Source organism: Mustelus asterias, unplaced genomic scaffold (assembly GCF_964213995.1).
Source record: "Mustelus asterias unplaced genomic scaffold, sMusAst1.hap1.1 HAP1_SCAFFOLD_2176, whole genome shotgun sequence".
Lineage (NCBI taxonomy): Eukaryota > Metazoa > Chordata > Chondrichthyes > Carcharhiniformes > Triakidae > Mustelus > Mustelus asterias.
Genome location: NW_027592121.1, coordinates 26,890 through 47,238, shown reverse-complemented (window position 1 = coordinate 47,238; position 20,349 = coordinate 26,890). Strand labels below are relative to the sequence as shown.

Here is a 20,349-nt window from a genome sequence, read left to right as displayed (position 1 = left end):
TCTCGCTCTGCCTCTCTCTCGCTCTGCCTCTCTCTCGCTCTGCCTCTCTCTCGCTCTGCCTCTCTCTCGCTCTGCCTCTCTCTCGCTCTGCCTCTCTCTCGCTCTGCCTCTCTCTCGCTCTGCCTCTCTCTCGCTCTGCCTCTCTCTCGCTCTGCCTCTCTCTCGCTCTGCCTCTCTCTCGCTCTGCCTCTCTCTCGCTCTGCCTCTCTCTCGCTCTGCCTCTCTCTCGCTCTGCCTCTCTCTCGCTCTGCCTCTCTCTCTCTCTGCCTCTCTCTCTCTCTCTGCCTCTCTCTCTCTCTCTGCCTCTCTCTCTCTCTCTGCCTCTCTCTCTCTCTCTGCCTCTCTCTCGCTCTGCCTCTCTCTCGCTCTGCCTCTCTCTCGCTCTGCCTCTCTCTCGCTCTGCCTCTCTCTCGCTCTGCCTCTCTCTCGCTCTGCCTCTCTCTCGCTCTGCCTCTCTCTCGCTCTGCCTCTCTCTCGCTCTGCCTCTCTCTCGCTCTCTCCCTTTCTATCTGTCTCTCTCTCCGTCTCTCTCTCTCTCTGTCTAACCGTCTGTCCCTCTCTGGCCGTCTCTCTCGCAGACAGCTCCTGTGGCACGGTTCCCGTCTCTCCAACTGGGTGAGCATTCTGAACCAGGGTTTACGGATCGCCCCTCCTGAGGCTCCTGTGACTGGCTACATGGTGAGTGAGCGTTGCAGTGACACTGCCGTGGGACTGCCCGCACTGATGGCAACGTACAGCAGGGCAGCCTCTGACCAGGGGCCACTCTTAAAGGGACATTCACTCACACCAGGGCCCAATTGATACACACACTCTTAAAGGGACATTCACACCAGTGACGAACTGATACACTGACTCTTAAACGGACATTCACTCACACCAGGGACTAACTGATGCACACACTCTTAAAGGGACATTCACACCAGTGACGAACTGATACACTGACTCTTAAACGGACACCAGGGACTAACTGATACGTTTGTTCTTAAAGGGACCCTCATACACCACTGACTAACTGATACACACGTTCTTAAAGGGACATTCACTCACACCAGGGACTAACTGATGCACTCGCTTGGGGGACTGATAGCATAGTTCTTAAAGGGGCATTGTCTCACCTGGGACAAACTGATACACCCGCTCTTAAAGGGACATTCTCTCGCACCGGGGACAAGTTGATAGACTTGCATTAAAGGGGGACGTTGGGGAGGTGGGGACAGGTTGGTATTATCACTGGGACTGGAAATCCAGAGACCCAAGGTAATGCTCTGGGGATCCAGGTTCGAATCCCACTCCGGGAGATGGTGGAAATGGAATTTAGTTTAAAAAAAACAAAATCTGGAAAGGAACTGATTGTCGGAACAACCCACCTGGTTCACTGATCTCCTCAGGGAATGGGAAATCTGCCTTCCTCACCCTGTTTGGCCTCCGCGTGACTGCAGGGCCACAGCAATGTGCTGTTCATAGGATCATAGAAACCCTACAGTGCAGAAGGAGGCCATTCGGCCCATCGAGTCTGCACCGACCACAATCCCACCCAGACCCTACTCCCATATCCCGACATATTTACCCGCTAATCCCTCTAACCTACGCATCACAGGACTCTAAGGGGCAATTTTTAACCTGGCCAATCAACCTAACCCGCACATCTTTGGACTGTGGGAGGAAACCGGAGCACCCGGAGGAAACCCACGCAGACACGAGGAGAATGTGCAAACTCCCACACAGACAGTGACCCCGAGCCGGGAATCGAACCCGGGACCCTGGAGCTGTGAAGCAGCAGTGCGAACCACTGTGCCACCGTGCCGTTGACTCTTTTAAAATAAAAAACACCTCAAAGGGGCAATTAGGGAAGGGCAATGAATCCAAAGATGTGGGGGTTAGGTGGATTGGCCATGCTAAATTGTCCCTTCGTGTCAGGCGGACCAGCTAGGGTAAATATGTGGGGTTACGGGGAGAGGGCCTGGGTGGGATTGTGGTCGGTGCAGACTCGATGGGCCGAATGGCCTCCTCCTGCACTGCAGGGATTCTGCGATTCCAAATGTGAGCCCCGCCAGCGAGACCCACATCCAGTGAAAGAACAAAGTCGTGCAATCATTTCTCTCTCTCTCTGTCCCTCCCCCTCACAGTTTGGGAAGGGAATATACTTCGCAGACATGTCCTCCAAGAGCGCCAATTACTGCTTCGCCACCCGGGAGAGGAACATCGGCCTCCTGCTGCTGTGCGAGGTAAAGGAACGAATTATTCCAGTCCGCAACTCACTCCCGGGTATCTGTTATTCTATATATAAACCACCTGAACCCCTCGATTAGATTCCAGTCTGTAACTCACTCCCGGGTATCTGTTATTCTATATATAAACCACCCCGAACCCCTCGATTAGATTCCAGTCTGTAACTCACTCCCGGGTATCTGTTATTCTATATATAAACCACCTGAACCCCTCGATTAGATTCCAGTCTGTAACTCACTCCCGGGTATCTGTTATTCTGTATATAAACCACCCCGAACCCCTCGATTAGATTCCAGTCTGTAACTCACTCCCGGGTATCTGTTATTCTATATATAAACCACCAGAACCCCTCGATTAGATTCCAGTCTGTAACTCACTCCCAGGTATCTGTTATTCTATATATAAACCATCCAAACCCCTCGATTAGATTCCAGTCTGTAACTCACTCCTGGGTATCTGCTATTCTATATATAAACCACCCCGAACCTCTCGATTAGATTCCAGTCTGTAACTCACTCCCAGGTATCTGTTATTCTATATATAAACCATCCAAACCCCTCGATTAGATTCCAGTCTGTAACTCACTCCGGGGTATCTGTTATTCTATATATAAACCACCTGAACCCCTCGATTAGATTCCAGTCTGTAACTCACTCCCGGGTATCTGTTATTCTATATATAAACCACCTGAACCCCTCGATTAGATTCCAGTCTGTAACTCACTCCCGGGTATCGGTTATTCTATATATAACCCACCCAAACCCCTCGATTAGATTCCAGTCTGTAACTCACTCCCGGGTATCTGTTATTCTATATATAAACCACCCGAACCCCTCGATTAGATTCCAGTCTGTAACTCACTCCAGGGTATCTGTTATTCTATATATAAACCACCCGAACTCCTCGATTAGATTCCAGTCTGTAACTCACTCCCGGGTATCTGATATTCTATATATAAACCACCCGAACCCCTCGATTAGATTCCAGTCTGTAACTCACTCCCGGGTATCTGTTATTCTATATATAAACCACCCGAACCCCTCGATTAGATTCCAGTCTGTAACTCACTCCCGGGTATCTGTTATTCTATATATAAACCACCCGAACCCCTCGATTAGATTCCAGTCTGTAACTCACTCCCGGGTATCTGATATTCTATATATAAACCACCTGAACCCCTCGATTAGATTCCAGTCTGTAACTCACTCCCGGGTATCTGTTATTCTGTATATAAACCACCCGAACCCCTCGATTAGATTCCAGTCTGTAACTCACTCCCGGGTATCTGATATTCTATATATAAACCACCCGAACCCCTCGATTAGATTCCAGTCTGTAACTCACTCCCGGGTATCTGTTATTCTATATATAAACCACCCGAACCCCTCGATTAGATTCCAGTCTGTAACTCACTCCCGGGTATCTGTTATTCTATATATAAACCACCCAAACCCCGCGATTAGATTCCAGTCTGTAACTCACTCCCGGGTATCTGTTATTCTATATATAAACCACCCAAACCCCTCGATTAGATTCCAGTCTGTAACTCACTCCCGGGTATCGGTTATTCTATATATAACCCACCCAAACCCCTCGATTAGATTCCAGTCTGTAACTCACTCCCGGGTATCTGTTATTCTATATATAAACCACCCGAACCCCTCGATTAGATTCCAGTCTGTAACTCACTCCAGGGTATCTGTTATTCTATATATAAACCACCCGAACCCCTCGATTAGATTCCAGTCTGTAACTCACTCCAGGGTATCTGTTATTCTATATATAAACCACCCGAACCCCTCGATTAGATTCCAGTCTGTAACTCACTCCCGGGTATCTGTTATTCCATATATAAACCACCCGAACCCCTCGATTAGATTCCAGTCTGTAACTCACTCCCGGGTATCTGTTATTCTATATATAAACCACCCGAACCCCTCGATTAGATTCCAGTCTGTAACTAACTCCCGGGTATCTGTTATTCTCTATATAAACCTGAACCCCTCGATTAGATTCCAGTCTGTAACTCACTCCCGGGTATCTGTTATTCTATACATAAACCACCCTGAACCCCTCGATTAGATTCCAGTCTGTAACTCACTCCCGGGTATCTGTTATTCTATATATAAACCACCCGAACCCCTCGATTAGATTCCAGTCTGTAACTCACTCCCGGGTATCTGTTATTCTATATATAAACCACCCAAACCCCTCGATTAGATTCCAGTCTGTAACTCACTCCCGGGTATCTGTTATTCTATATATAAACCACCCTGAACCCCTCTATTAGATTCCAGTCTGTAACTCACTCCCGGGTATCTGTTATTCTATATATAAACCACCCAAACCCCTCGATTAGATTCCAGTCTGTAACTCACTCCCGGGTATCTGTTATTCTATATATAAACCACCCTGAACCCCTCGATTAGATTCCAGTCTGTAACTCACTCCCGGCTATCTGTTATTCTATATATAAACCACCCTGAACCCCTCGATGAGATTCCAGTCTGTAACTCACTCCTGGGTATCTGTTATTCTATATATAAACCACCCGAACTCCTCGATTAGATTCCAGTCTGTAACTCACTCCCGGGTATCTGTTATTCTATATATAAACCACCCGAACCCCTCGATTAGATTCCAGTCTGTAACTCACTCCCGGGTATCTGTTATTCCGAATATAAACCACCCTGAACCCCTCGATTAGATTCCAGTCTGTAACTTACCCCGGGTATCTGTTATTCTATATATAAACCACCCGAACCCCTCGATTAGATTCCAGTCTGTAACTCACTCCCGGGTATCTGTTATTCTAAATATAAACCACCCCGAACCCCTCGATTAGATTCCAGTCTGTAACTCACTCCCGGGTATCTGTTATTCTATATATAAACCACCCGAACCCCTCGATTAGATTCCAGTCTGTAACTCACTCCCGGGTATCTGTTATTCTATATATAAACCACCCGAACCCCTCGATTAGATTCCAGTCTGTAACTCACTCCCGGGTATCTGTTATTCTATATATAAACCACCCTGAACCCCTCGATTAGATTCCAGTCTGTAACTCACTCCCGGGTATCTGTTATTCTATATATAATCCACCCGAACCCCTCGATTAGATTCCAGTCTGTAACTCACTCCCGGGTATCTGTTGTTCTGTATATAAACCACCCGAACCCCTCGATTAGATTCCAGTCTGTAACTCACTCCAGGGTATCTGTTATTCTATATATAAACCACCCGAACTCCTCGATTAGATTCCAGTCTGTAACTCACTCCCGGGTATCTGATATTCTATATATAAACCACCCGAACCCCTCGATTAGATTCCAGTCTGTAACTCACTCCCGGGTATCTGTTATTCTATATATAAACCACCCGAACCCCTCGATTAGATTCCAGTCTGTAACTCACTCCCGGGTATCTGTTATTCTATATATAAACCACCCGAACCCCTCGATTAGATTCCAGTCTGTAACTCACTCCCGGGTATCTGATATTCTATATATAAACCACCTGAACCCCTCGATTAGATTCCAGTCTGTAACTCACTCCCGGGTATCTGTTATTCTGTATATAAACCACCCGAACCCCTCGATTAGATTCCAGTCTGTAACTCACTCCCGGGTATCTGATATTCTATATATAAACCACCCGAACCCCTCGATTAGATTCCAGTCTGTAACTCACTCCCGGGTATCTGTTATTCTATATATAAACCACCCGAACCCCTCTATTAGATTCCAGTCTGTAACTCACTCCCGGGTATCTGTTATTCTATATATAAACCACCCAAACCCCGCGATTAGATTCCAGTCTGTAACTCACTCCCGGGTATCTGTTATTCTATATATAAACCACCCAAACCCCTCGATTAGATTCCAGTCTGTAACTCACTCCCGGGTATCGGTTATTCTATATATAACCCACCCAAACCCCTCGATTAGATTCCAGTCTGTAACTCACTCCCGGGTATCTGTTATTCTATATATAAACCACCCGAACCCCTCGATTAGATTCCAGTCTGTAACTCACTCCAGGGTATCTGTTATTCTATATATAAACCACCCGAACCCCTCGATTAGATTCCAGTCTGTAACTCACTCCAGGGTATCTGTTATTCTATATATAAACCACCCGAACCCCTCGATTAGATTCCAGTCTGTAACTCACTCCCGGGTATCTGTTATTCCATATATAAACCACCTGAACCCCTCGATTAGATTCCAGTCTGTAACTCACTCCCGGGTATCTGTTATTCTATATATAAACCACCCGAACCCCTCGATTAGATTCCAGTCTGTAACTAACTCCCGGGTATCTGTTATTCTCTATATAAACCTGAACCCCTCGATTAGATTCCAGTCTGTAACTCACTCCCGGGTATCTGTTATTCTATACATAAACCACCCTGAACCCCTCGATTAGATTCCAGTCTGTAACTCACTCCCGGGTATCTGTTATTCTATATATAAACCACCCTGAACCCCTCGATTAGATTCCAGTCTGTAACTCACTCCCGGGTATCTGTTATTCTATATATAAACCACCCTGAACCCCTCGATTAGATTCCAGTCTGTAACTCACTCCCGGGTATCTGTTATTCTATATATAAACCACCCGAACCCCTCGATTAGATTCCAGTCTGTAACTCACTCCCGGGTATCTGTTATTCTATATATAAACCACCCGAACCCCTCGATTAGATTCCAGTCTGTAACTAACTCCCGGGTATCTGTTATTCTCTATATAAACCTGAACCCCTCGATTAGATTCCAGTCTGTAACTCACTCCCGGGTATCTGTTATTCTATATATAAACCACCCAAACCCCTCGATTAGATTCCAGTCTGTAACTCACTCCCGGGTATCTGTTATTCTATATATAAACCACCCTGAACCCCTCTATTAGATTCCAGTCTGTAACTCACTCCCGGGTATCTGTTATTCTATATATAAACCACCCAAACCCCTCGATTAGATTCCAGTCTGTAACTCACTCCCGGGTATCTGTTATTCTATATATAAACCACCCTGAACCCCTCGATTAGATTCCAGTCTGTAACTCACTCCCGGCTATCTGTTATTCTATATATAAACCACCCTGAACCCCTCGATGAGATTCCAGTCTGTAACTCACTCCTGGGTATCTGTTATTCTATATATAAACCACCCGAACTCCTCGATTAGATTCCAGTCTGTAACTCACTCCCGGGAATCTGTTATTCTATATATAAACCACCCGAACGCCTCGATTAGATTCCAGTCTGTAACTCACTCCCGGGAATCTGTTATTCTATATATAAACCACCCCGAACCCCTCGATTCGATTCCAGCCTGTAACTCACTCCTGGGTATCTGTTATTCTATATATAAACCACCCGAACCCCTCGATTAGATTCCAGTCTGTAACTCACTCCCGGGAATCTGTTATTCTATATATAAACCACCCCGAACCCCTCGATTCGATTCCAGCCTGCAACTCACTCCTGGGTATCTGTTATTCTATATATAAACCACCCAAACCCCTCGATTAGATTCCAGTCTGTAACTCACTCCTGGGTATCTGTTATTCTATATATAAACCACCCAAACCCCTCGATTAGATTCCAGTCTGTAACTCACTCCCGGGTATCTGTTATTCTATATATAAACCACCCGAACCCCTCGATTAGATTCCAGTCTGTAACTCACTCCCGGGTATCTGTTATTCTATATATAAACCACCCGAACCCCTCGATTAGATTCCAGTCTGTAACTCACTCCCGGGTATCTGTTATTCTATATATAAACCACCCCGAACCCCTCGATTCGATTCCAGTCTGTAACTCACTCCCGGGTATCTGTTATTCTATATATAAACCACCCTGAACCCCTCGATTAGATTCCAGTCTGTAACTCACTCCCGGGTATCTGTTATTCTATATATAAACAACCCAAACCCCTCGATTAGATTCCAGTCTGTAACTCACTCCCGGGTATCTGTTATTCTATATATAAACCACCCGAACCCCTCGATTAGATTCCAGTCTGTAACTCACTCCCGGGTATCTGTTATTCTATATATAAACCACCCGAACCCCTCGATTAGATTCCAGTCTGTAACTCACTCCCGGGTATCTGATATTCTATATATAAACCACCTGAACCCCTCGATTAGATTCCAGTCTGTAACTCACTCCCGGGTATCTGTTATTCTATATATAAACAACCCAAACCCCTCGATTAGATTCCAGTCTGTAACTCACTCCCGGGTATCTGTTATTCTATATATAAACCACCCGAACCCCTCGATTAGATTCCAGTCTGTAACTCACTCCCGGGTATCTGTTATTCTATATATAAACCACCCGAACCCCTCGATTAGATTCCAGTCTGTAACTCACTCCCGGGTATCTGATATTCTATATATAAACCACCTGAACCCCTCGATTAGATTCCAGTCTGTAACTCACTCCCGGGTATCTGTTATTCTATATATAAACCACCCGAACCCCTCGATTAGATTCCAGTCTGTAACTCACTCCCGGGTATCTGTTATTCTATATATAAACCACCCGAACCCCTCGATTAGATTCCAGTCTGTAACTCACTCCCGGGTATCTGATATTCTATATATAAACCACCCGAACCCCTCGATTAGATTCCAGTCTGTAACTCACTCCCGGGTATCTGTTATTCTGTATATAAACCACCCGAACCCCTCGATTAGATTCCAGTCTGTAACTCACTCCCGGGTATCTGATATTCTGTATATAAACCACCCGAACCCCTCGATTAGATTCCAGTCTGTAACTCACTCCCGGGTATCTGTTATTCTATATATAAACCACCCGAACCCCTCGATTAGATTCCAGTCTGTAACTCACTCCCGGGTATCTGTTATTCTATATATAAACCACCCAAACCCCGCGATTAGATTCCAGTCTGTAACTCACTCCCGGGTATCTGTTATTCTATATATAAACCACCCAAACCCCTCGATTAGATTCCAGTCTGTAACTCACTCCCGGGTATCGGTTATTCTATATATAACCCACCCAAACCCCTCGATTAGATTCCAGTCTGTAACTCACTCCCGGGTATCTGTTATTCTATAAAAAACCACCCGAACCCCTCGATTAGATTCCAGTCTGTAACTCACTCCAGGGTATCTGTTATTCTATATATAAACCACCCGAACTCCTCGATTAGATTCCAGTCTGTAACTCACTCCCGGGTATCTGATATTCTATATATAAACCACCCGAACCCCTCGATTAGATTCCAGTCTGTAACTCACTCCCGGGTATCTGTTATTCTATATATAAACCACCCGAACCCCTCGATTAGATTCCAGTCTGTAACTCACTCCCGGGTATCTGTTATTCTATATATAAACCACCCGAACCCCTCGATTAGATTCCAGTCTGTAACTCACTCCCGGGTATCTGATATTCTATATATAAACCACCTGAACCCCTCGATTAGATTCCAGTCTGTAACTCACTCCCGGGTATCTGTTATTCTGTATATAAACCACCCGAACCCCTCGATTAGATTCCAGTCTGTAACTCACTCCCGGGTATCTGATATTCTATATATAAACCACCCGAACCCCTCGATTAGATTCCAGTCTGTAACTCACTCCCGGGTATCTGTTATTCTATATATAAACCACCCGAACCCCTCGATTAGATTCCAGTCTGTAACTCACTCCCGGGTATCTGTTATTCTATATATAAACCACCCAAACCCCGCGATTAGATTCCAGTCTGTAACTCACTCCCGGGTATCTGTTATTCTATATATAAACCACCCAAACCCCTCGATTAGATTCCAGTCTGTAACTCACTCCCGGGTATCGGTTATTCTATATATAACCCACCCAAACCCCTCGATTAGATTCCAGTCTGTAACTCACTCCCGGGTATCTGTTATTCTATATATAAACCACCCGAACCCCTCGATTAGATTCCAGTCTGTAACTCACTCCAGGGTATCTGTTATTCTATATATAAACCACCCGAACCCCTCGATTAGATTCCAGTCTGTAACTCACTCCAGGGTATCTGTTATTCTATATATAAACCACCCGAACCCCTCGATTAGATTCCAGTCTGTAACTCACTCCCGGGTATCTGTTATTCCATATATAAACCACCCGAACCCCTCGATTAGATTCCAGTCTGTAACTCACTCCCGGGTATCTGTTATTCTATATATAAACCACCCGAACCCCTCGATTAGATTCCAGTCTGTAACTAACTCCCGGGTATCTGTTATTCTCTATATAAACCTGAACCCCTCGATTAGATTCCAGTCTGTAACTCACTCCCGGGTATCTGTTATTCTATACATAAACCACCCTGAACCCCTCGATTAGATTCCAGTCTGTAACTCACTCCCGGGTATCTGTTATTCTATATATAAACCACCCGAACCCCTCGATTAGATTCCAGTCTGTAACTCACTCCCGGGTATCTGTTATTCTATATATAAACCACCCGAACCCCTCGATTAGATTCCAGTCTGTAACTAACTCCCGGGTATCTGTTATTCTCTATATAAACCTGAACCCCTCGATTAGATTCCAGTCTGTAACTCACTCCCGGGTATCTGTTATTCTATATATAAACCACCCAAACCCCTCGATTAGATTCCAGTCTGTAACTCACTCCCGGGTATCTGTTATTCTATATATAAACCACCCTGAACCCCTCTATTAGATTCCAGTCTGTAACTCACTCCCGGGTATCTGTTATTCTATATATAAACCACCCAAACCCCTCGATTAGATTCCAGTCTGTAACTCACTCCCGGGTATCTGTTATTCTATATATAAACCACCCTGAACCCCTCGATTAGATTCCAGTCTGTAACTCACTCCCGGCTATCTGTTATTCTATATATAAACCACCCTGAACCCCTCGATGAGATTCCAGTCTGTAACTCACTCCTGGGTATCTGTTATTCTATATATAAACCACCCGAACTCCTCGATTAGATTCCAGTCTGTAACTCACTCCCGGGTATCTGTTATTCTATATATAAACCACCCGAACCCCTCGATTAGATTCCAGTCTGTAACTCACTCCCGGGTATCTGTTATTCCGAATATAAACCACCCTGAACCCCTCGATTAGATTCCAGTCTGTAACTTACCCCGGGTATCTGTTATTCTATATATAAACCACCCGAACCCCTCGATTAGATTCCAGTCTGTAACTCACTCCCGGGTATCTGTTATTCTAAATATAAACCACCCCGAACCCCTCGATTAGATTCCAGTCTGTAACTCACTCCCGGGTATCTGTTATTCTATATATAAACCACCCGAACCCCTCGATTAGATTCCAGTCTGTAACTCACTCCCGGGTATCTGTTATTCTATATATAAACCACCCGAACCCCTCGATTAGATTCCAGTCTGTAACTCACTCCCGGGTATCTGTTATTCTATATATAAACCACCCTGAACCCCTCGATTAGATTCCAGTCTGTAACTCACTCCCGGGTATCTGTTATTCTATATATAATCCACCCGAACCCCTCGATTAGATTCCAGTCTGTAACTCACTCCCGGGTATCTGTTGTTCTGTATATAAACCACCCGAACCCCTCGATTAGATTCCAGTCTGTAACTCACTCCAGGGTATCTGTTATTCTATATATAAACCACCCGAACTCCTCGATTAGATTCCAGTCTGTAACTCACTCCCGGGTATCTGATATTCTAGATATAAACCACCCGAACCCCTCGATTAGATTCCAGTCTGTAACTCACTCCCGGGTATCTGTTATTCTATATATAAACCACCCGAACCCCTCGATTAGATTCCAGTCTGTAACTCACTCCCGGGTATCTGTTATTCTATATATAAACCACCCGAACCCCTCGATTAGATTCCAGTCTGTAACTCACTCCCGGGTATCTGATATTCTATATATAAACCACCTGAACCCCTCGATTAGATTCCAGTCTGTAACTCACTCCCGGGTATCTGTTATTCTGTATATAAACCACCCGAACCCCTCGATTAGATTCCAGTCTGTAACTCACTCCCGGGTATCTGATATTCTATATATAAACCACCCGAACCCCTCGATTAGATTCCAGTCTGTAACTCACTCCCGGGTATCTGTTATTCTATATATAAACCACCCGAACCCCTCTATTAGATTCCAGTCTGTAACTCACTCCCGGGTATCTGTTATTCTATATATAAACCACCCAAACCCCGCGATTAGATTCCAGTCTGTAACTCACTCCCGGGTATCTGTTATTCTATATATAAACCACCCAAACCCCTCGATTAGATTCCAGTCTGTAACTCACTCCCGGGTATCGGTTATTCTATATATAACCCACCCAAACCCCTCGATTAGATTCCAGTCTGTAACTCACTCCCGGGTATCTGTTATTCTATATATAAACCACCCGAACCCCTCGATTAGATTCCAGTCTGTAACTCACTCCAGGGTATCTGTTATTCTATATATAAACCACCCGAACCCCTCGATTAGATTCCAGTCTGTAACTCACTCCAGGGTATCTGTTATTCTATATATAAACCACCCGAACCCCTCGATTAGATTCCAGTCTGTAACTCACTCCCGGGTATCTGTTATTCCATATATAAACCACCCGAACCCCTCGATTAGATTCCAGTCTGTAACTCACTCCCGGGTATCTGTTATTCTATATATAAACCACCCGAACCCCTCGATTAGATTCCAGTCTGTAACTCACTCCCGGGTATCTGTTATTCTATATATAAACCACCCGAACCCCTCGATTAGATTCCAGTCTGTAACTAACTCCCGGGTATCTGTTATTCTCTATATAAACCTGAACCCCTCGATTAGATTCCAGTCTGTAACTCACTCCCGGGTATCTGTTATTCTATATATAAACCACCCGAACCCCTCGATTAGATTCCAGTCTGTAACTCACTCCCGGGTATCTGTTATTCCGAATATAAACCACCCAAACCCCTCGATTAGATTCCAGTCTGTAACTCACTCCCGGGTATCTGTTATTCTATATATAAACCACCCTGAACCCCTCTATTAGATTCCAGTCTGTAACTCACTCCCGGGTATCTGTTATTCTATATATAAACCACCCAAACCCCTCGATTAGATTCCAGTCTGTAACTCACTCCCGGGTATCTGTTATTCTATATATAAACCACCCTGAACCCCTCGATTAGATTCCAGTCTGTAACTCACTCCCGGCTATCTGTTATTCTATATATAAACCACCCTGAACCCCTCGATGAGATTCCAGTCTGTAACTCACTCCTGGGTATCTGTTATTCTATATATAAACCACCCGAACTCCTCGATTAGATTCCAGTCTGTAACTCACTCCCGGGTATCTGTTATTCTATATATAAACCACCCGAACCCCTCGATTAGATTCCAGTCTGTAACTCACTCCCGGGTATCTGTTATTCCGAATATAAACCACCCTGAACCCCTCGATTAGATTCCAGTCTGTAACTTACCCCGGGTATCTGTTATTCTATATATAAACCACCCGAACCCCTCGATTAGATTCCAGTCTGTAACTCACTCCCGGGTATCTGTTATTCTAAATATAAACCACCCCGAACCCCTCGATTAGATTCCAGTCTGTAACTCACTCCCGGGTATCTGTTCTTCTATATATAAACCACCCGAACCCCTCGATTAGATTCCAGTCTGTAACTCACTCCCGGGTATCTGTTATTCTATATATAAACCACCCGAACCCCTCGATTAGATTCCAGTCTGTAACTCACTCCCGGGTATCTGTTATTCTATATATAAACCACCCTGAACCCCTCGATTAGATTCCAGTCTGTAACTCACTCCCGGGTATCTGTTATTCTATATATAATCCACCCGAACCCCTCGATTAGATTCCAGTCTGTAACTCACTCCCGGGTATCTGTTGTTCTGTATATAAACCACCCGAACCCCTCGATTAGATTCCAGTCTGTAACTCACTCCCGGGTATCTGATATTCTATATATAAACCACCTGAACCCCTCGATTAGATTCCAGTCTGTAACTCACTCCCGGGTATCTGTTATTCTATATATAAACAACCCAAACCCCTCGATTAGATTCCAGTCTGTAACTCACTCCCGGGTATCTGTTATTCTATATATAAACCACCCGAACCCCTCGATTAGATTCCAGTCTGTAACTCACTCCCGGGTATCTGTTATTCTATATATAAACCACCCGAACCCCTCGATTAGATTCCAGTCTGTAACTCACTCCCGGGTATCTGATATTCTATATATAAACCACCTGAACCCCTCGATTAGATTCCAGTCTGTAACTCACACCCGGGTATCTGTTATTCTATATATAAACCACCCGAACCCCTCGATTAGATTCCAGTCTGTAACTCACTCCCGGGTATCTGTTATTCTATATATAAACCACCCGAACCCCTCGATTAGATTCCAGTCTGTAACTCACTCCCGGGTATCTGATATTCTATATATAAACCACCTGAACCCCTCGATTAGATTCCAGTCTGTAACTCACTCCCGGGTATCTGTTATTCTGTATATAAACCACCCGAACCCCTCGATTAGATTCCAGTCTGTAACTCACTCCCGGGTATCTGATATTCTATATATAAACCACCCGAACCCCTCGATTAGATTCCAGTCTGTAACTCACTCCCGGGTATCTGTTATTCTATATATAAACCACCCGAACCCCTCTATTAGATTCCAGTCTGTAACTCACTCCCGGGTATCTGTTATTCTATATATAAACCACCCAAACCCCGCGATTAGATTCCAGTCTGTAACTCACTCCCGGGTATCTGTTATTCTATATATAAACCACCCAAACCCCTCGATTAGATTCCAGTCTGTAACTCACTCCCGGGTATCGGTTATTCTATATATAACCCACCCAAACCCCTCGATTAGATTCCAGTCTGTAACTCACTCCCGGGTATCTGTTATTCTATATATAAACCACCCGAACCCCTCGATTAGATTCCAGTCTGTAACTCACTCCAGGGTATCTGTTATTCTATATATAAACCACCCGAACCCCTCGATTAGATTCCAGTCTGTAACTCACTCCAGGGTATCTGTTATTCTATATATAAACCACCCGAACCCCTCGATTAGATTCCAGTCTGTAACTCACTCCCGGGTATCTGTTATTCCATATATAAACCACCCGAACCCCTCGATTAGATTCCAGTCTGTAACTCACTCCCGGGTATCTGTTATTCTATATATAAACCACCCGAACCCCTCGATTAGATTCCAGTCTGTAACTCACTCCCGGGTATCTGTTATTCTATATATAAACCACCCGAACCCCTCGATTAGATTCCAGTCTGTAACTAACTCCCGGGTATCTGTTATTCTCTATATAAACCTGAACCCCTCGATTAGATTCCAGTCTGTAACTCACTCCCGGGTATCTGTTATTCTATATATAAACCACCCAAACCCCTCGATTAGATTCCAGTCTGTAACTCACTCCCGGGTATCTGTTATTCTATATATAAACCACCCTGAACCCCTCTATTAGATTCCAGTCTGTAACTCACTCCCGGGTATCTGTTATTCTATATATAAACCACCCAAACCCCTCGATTAGATTCCAGTCTGTAACTCACTCCCGGGTATCTGTTATTCTATATATAAACCACCCTGAGCCCCTCGATTAGATTCCAGTCTGTAACTCACTCCCGGCTATCTGTTATTCTATATATAAACCACCCTGAACCCCTCGATGAGATTCCAGTCTGTAACTCACTCCTGGGTATCTGTTATTCTATATATAAACCACCCGAACTCCTCGATTAGATTCCAGTCTGTAACTCACTCCCGGGTATCTGTTATTCTATATATAAACCACCCGAACCCCTCGATTAGATTCCAGTCTGTAACTCACTCCCGGGTATCTGTTATTCCGAATATAAACCACCCTGAACCCCTCGATTAGATTCCAGTCTGTAACTTACCCCGGGTATCTGTTATTCTATATATAAACCACCCGAACCCCTCGATTAGATTCCAGTCTGTAACTCACTCCCGGGTATCTGTTATTCTAAATATAAACCACCCCGAACCCCTCGATTAGATTCCAGTCTGTAACTCACTCCCGGGTATCTGTTATTCTATATATAAACCACCCGAACCCCTCGATTAGATTCCAGTCTGTAACTCACTCCCGGGTATCTGTTATTCTATATATAAACCACCCGAACCCCTCGATTAGATTCCAGTCTGTAACTCACTCCCGGGTATCTGTTATTCTATATATAAACCACCCTGAACCCCTCGATTAGATTCCAGTCTGTAACTCACTCCCGGGTATCTGTTATTCTATATATAATCCACCCGAACCCCTCGATTAGATTCCAGTCTGTAACTCACTCCCGGGTATCTGTTGTTCTGTATATAAACCACCCGAACCCCTCGATTAGATTCCAGTCTGTAACTCACTCCCGGGTATCTGATATTCTATATATAAACCACCTGAACCCCTCGATTAGATTCCAGTCTGTAACTCACTCCCGGGTATCTGTTATTCTATATATAAACAACCCAAACCCCTCGATTAGATTCCAGTCTGTAACTCACTCCCGGGTATCTGTTATTCTATATATAAACCACCCGAACCCCTCGATTAGATTCCAGTCTGTAACTCACTCCCGGGTATCTGTTATTCTATATATAAACCACCCGAACCCCTCGATTAGATTCCAGTCTGTAACTCACTCCCGGGTATCTGATATTCTATATATAAACCACCTGAACCCCTCGATTAGATTCCAGTCTGTAACTCACACCCGGGTATCTGTTATTCTATATATAAACCACCCGAACCCCTCGATTAGATTCCAGTCTGTAACTCACTCCCGGGTATCTGTTATTCTATATATAAACCACCCGAACCCCTCGATTAGATTCCAGTCTGTAACTCACTCCCGGGTATCTGATATTCTATATATAAACCACCTGAACCCCTCGATTAGATTCCAGTCTGTAACTCACTCCCGGGTATCTGTTATTCTGTATATAAACCACCCGAACCCCTCAATTAGATTCCAGTCTGTAACTCACTCCCGGGTATCTGATATTCTGTATATAAACCACCCGAACCCCTCGATTAGATTCCAGTCTGTAACTCACTCCCGGGTATCTGTTATTCTATATATAAACCACCCGAACCCCTCGATTAGATTCCAGTCTGTAACTCACTCCCGGGTATCTGTTATTCTATATATAAACCACCCAAACCCCGCGATTAGATTCCAGTCTGTAACTCACTCCCGGGTATCTGTTATTCTATATATAAACCACCCAAACCCCTCGATTAGATTCCAGTCTGTAACTCACTCCCGGGTATCTGTTATTCTATATATAAACCACCCGAACCCCTCGATTAGATTCCAGTCTGTAACTCACTCCAGGGTATCTGTTATTCTATATATAAACCACCCGAACTCCTCGATTAGATTCCAGTCTGTAACTCACTCCCGGGTATCTGATATTCTATATATAAACCACCCGAACCCCTCGATTAGATTCCAGTCTGTAACTCACTCCCGGGTATCTGTTATTCTATATATAAACCACCCGAACACCTCGATTAGATTCCAGTCTGTAACTCACTCCCGGGTATCTGTTATTCTATATATAAACCACCCGAACCCCTCGATTAGATTCCAGTCTGTAACTCACTCCCGGGTATCTGATATTCTATATATAAACCACCTGAACCCCTCGATTAGATTCCAGTCTGTAACTCACTCCCGGGTATCTGTTATTCTGTATATAAACCACCCGAACCCCTCGATTAGATTCCAGTCTGTAACTCACTCCAGGGTATCTGTTATTCTATATATAAACCACCCGAACCCCTCGATTAGATTCCAGTCTGTAACTCACTCCAGGGTATCTGTTATTCTCTATATAAACCACCCGAACCCCTCGATTAGATTCCAGTCTGTAACTCACTCCCGGGTATCTGTTATTCCATATATCAACCACCCGAACCCCTCGATTAGATTCCAGTCTGTAACTCACTCCCGGGTATCTGTTATTCTATATATAAACCACCCGAACCCCTCGATTAGATTCCAGTCTGTAACTCACTCCCGGGTATCTGTTATTCTATATATAAACCACCCTGAACCCCTCGATTAGATTCCAGTCTGTAACTCACTCCCGGGTATCTGTTATTCTATACATAAACCACCCTGAACCCCTCGATTAGATTCCAGTCTGTAACTCACTCCCGGGTATCTGTTATTCTATATATAAACCACCCGAACCCCTCGATTAGATTCCAGTCTGTAACTCACTCCCGGGTATCTGTTATTCTATATATAAACCACCCGAACCCCTCGATTAGATTCCAGTCTGTAACTAACTCCCGGGTATCTGTTATTCTCTATATAAACCTGAACCCCTCGATTAGATTCCAGTCTGTAACTCACTCCCAGGTATCTGTTATTCTATATATAAACCACCCGAACCCCTCGATTAGATTCCAGTCTGTAACTCACTCCCGGGTATCTGTTATTCTATATATAAACCACCCAAACCCCTCGATTAGATTCCAGTCTGTAACTCACTCCCGGGTATCTGTTATTCTATATATAAACCACCCTGAACCCCTCTATTAGATTCCAGTCTGTAACTCACTCCCGGGTATCTGTTATTCTATATATAAACCACCCAAACCCCTCGATTAGATTCCAGTCTGTAACTCACTCCCGGGTATCTGTTATTCTATATATAAACCACCCTGAACCCCTCGATTAGATTCCAGTCTGTAACTCACTCCCGGCTATCTGTTATTCTATATATAAACCACCCTGAACCCCTCGATTAGATTCCAGTCTGTAACTCACTCCTGGGTATCTGTTATTCTATATATAAACCACCCGAACTCCTCGATTAGATTCCAGTCTGTAACTCACTCCCGGGTATCTGTTATTCTATATATAAACCACCCGAACCCCTCGATTAGATTCCAGTCTGTAACTCACTCCCGGGTATCTGTTATTCCGAATATAAACCACCCTGAACCCCTCGATTAGATTCCAGTCTGTAACTTACCCCGGGTATCTGTTATTCTATATATAAACCACCCGAACCCCTCGATTAGATTCCAGTCTGTAACTCACTCCCGGGTATCAGTTATTCTAAATATAAACCACCCCGAACCCCTCGATTAGATTCCAGTCTGTAACTCACTCCCGGGTATCTGTTATTCTATATATAAACCACCCGAACCCCTCGATTAGATTCCAGTCTGTAACTCACTCCCGGGTATCTGTTATTCTATATATAAACCACCCGAACCCCTCGATTAGATTCCAGTCTGTCACTCACTCCCGGGTATCTGTTATTCTATATATAAACCACCCTGAACCCCTCGATTAGATTCCAGTCTGTAACTCACTCCCGGGTATCTGTTATTCTATATATAATCCACCCGAACCCCTCGATTAGATTCCAGTCTGTAACTCACTCCCGGGTATCTGTTGTTCTGTATATAAACCACCCGAACCCCTCGATTAGATTCCAGTCTGTAACTCACTCCCGGGTATCTGTTATTCTATATATAAACCACCCGAACCCCTCGATTAGATTCCAGTCTGTAACTCACTCCCGGGTATCTGTTATTCTATATATAAACCACCCGAACCCCTCGATTAGATTCCAGTCTGTAACTCACTCCCGGGTATCTGTTATTCTACATATAAACCACCCTGAACCCCTCGATTAGATTCCAGTCTGTCACTCACTCCCGGGTATCTGTTATTCTATATATAAACTACCCAAACCCCTCGATTAGATTCCAGTCTGTAACTCACTCCCGGGTATCTGTTATTCTATATATAAACCACCCGAACCCCTCGATTAGATTCCAGTCTGTAACTCACTCCCGGGTATCTGTTATTCTATATATAAACCACCCGAACCCCTCGATTAGATTCCAGTCTGTAACTCACTCCCGGGTATCTGTTATTCTATATATAAACCACCCGAACCCCTCGATTAGATTCCAGTCTGTAACTCACTCACCGGGATCTGTTATTCTCTATATAAACCACCCAAACCCCTCGATTAGATTCCAGTCTGTA

General features: G+C 44.4%; 1 protein-coding gene across 1 annotated transcript in view; it reads left to right on the top strand.

Moving 5' to 3' along the window:
• LOC144489428 (poly [ADP-ribose] polymerase 2-like) overlaps window positions 1–20,349 on the top strand; it is a gene marked incomplete at both ends in the record, with an annotated part of 55,147 nt that overhangs the window by 15,622 nt on the left and 19,176 nt on the right. The window contains 2 exons of the mRNA XM_078207272.1: window positions 579–678; window positions 2,127–2,225. Coding sequence (XP_078063398.1) covers window positions 579–678; window positions 2,127–2,225 — 199 coding nt within the window. The remainder of the gene's footprint in view (window positions 1–578; window positions 679–2,126; window positions 2,226–20,349) is intronic.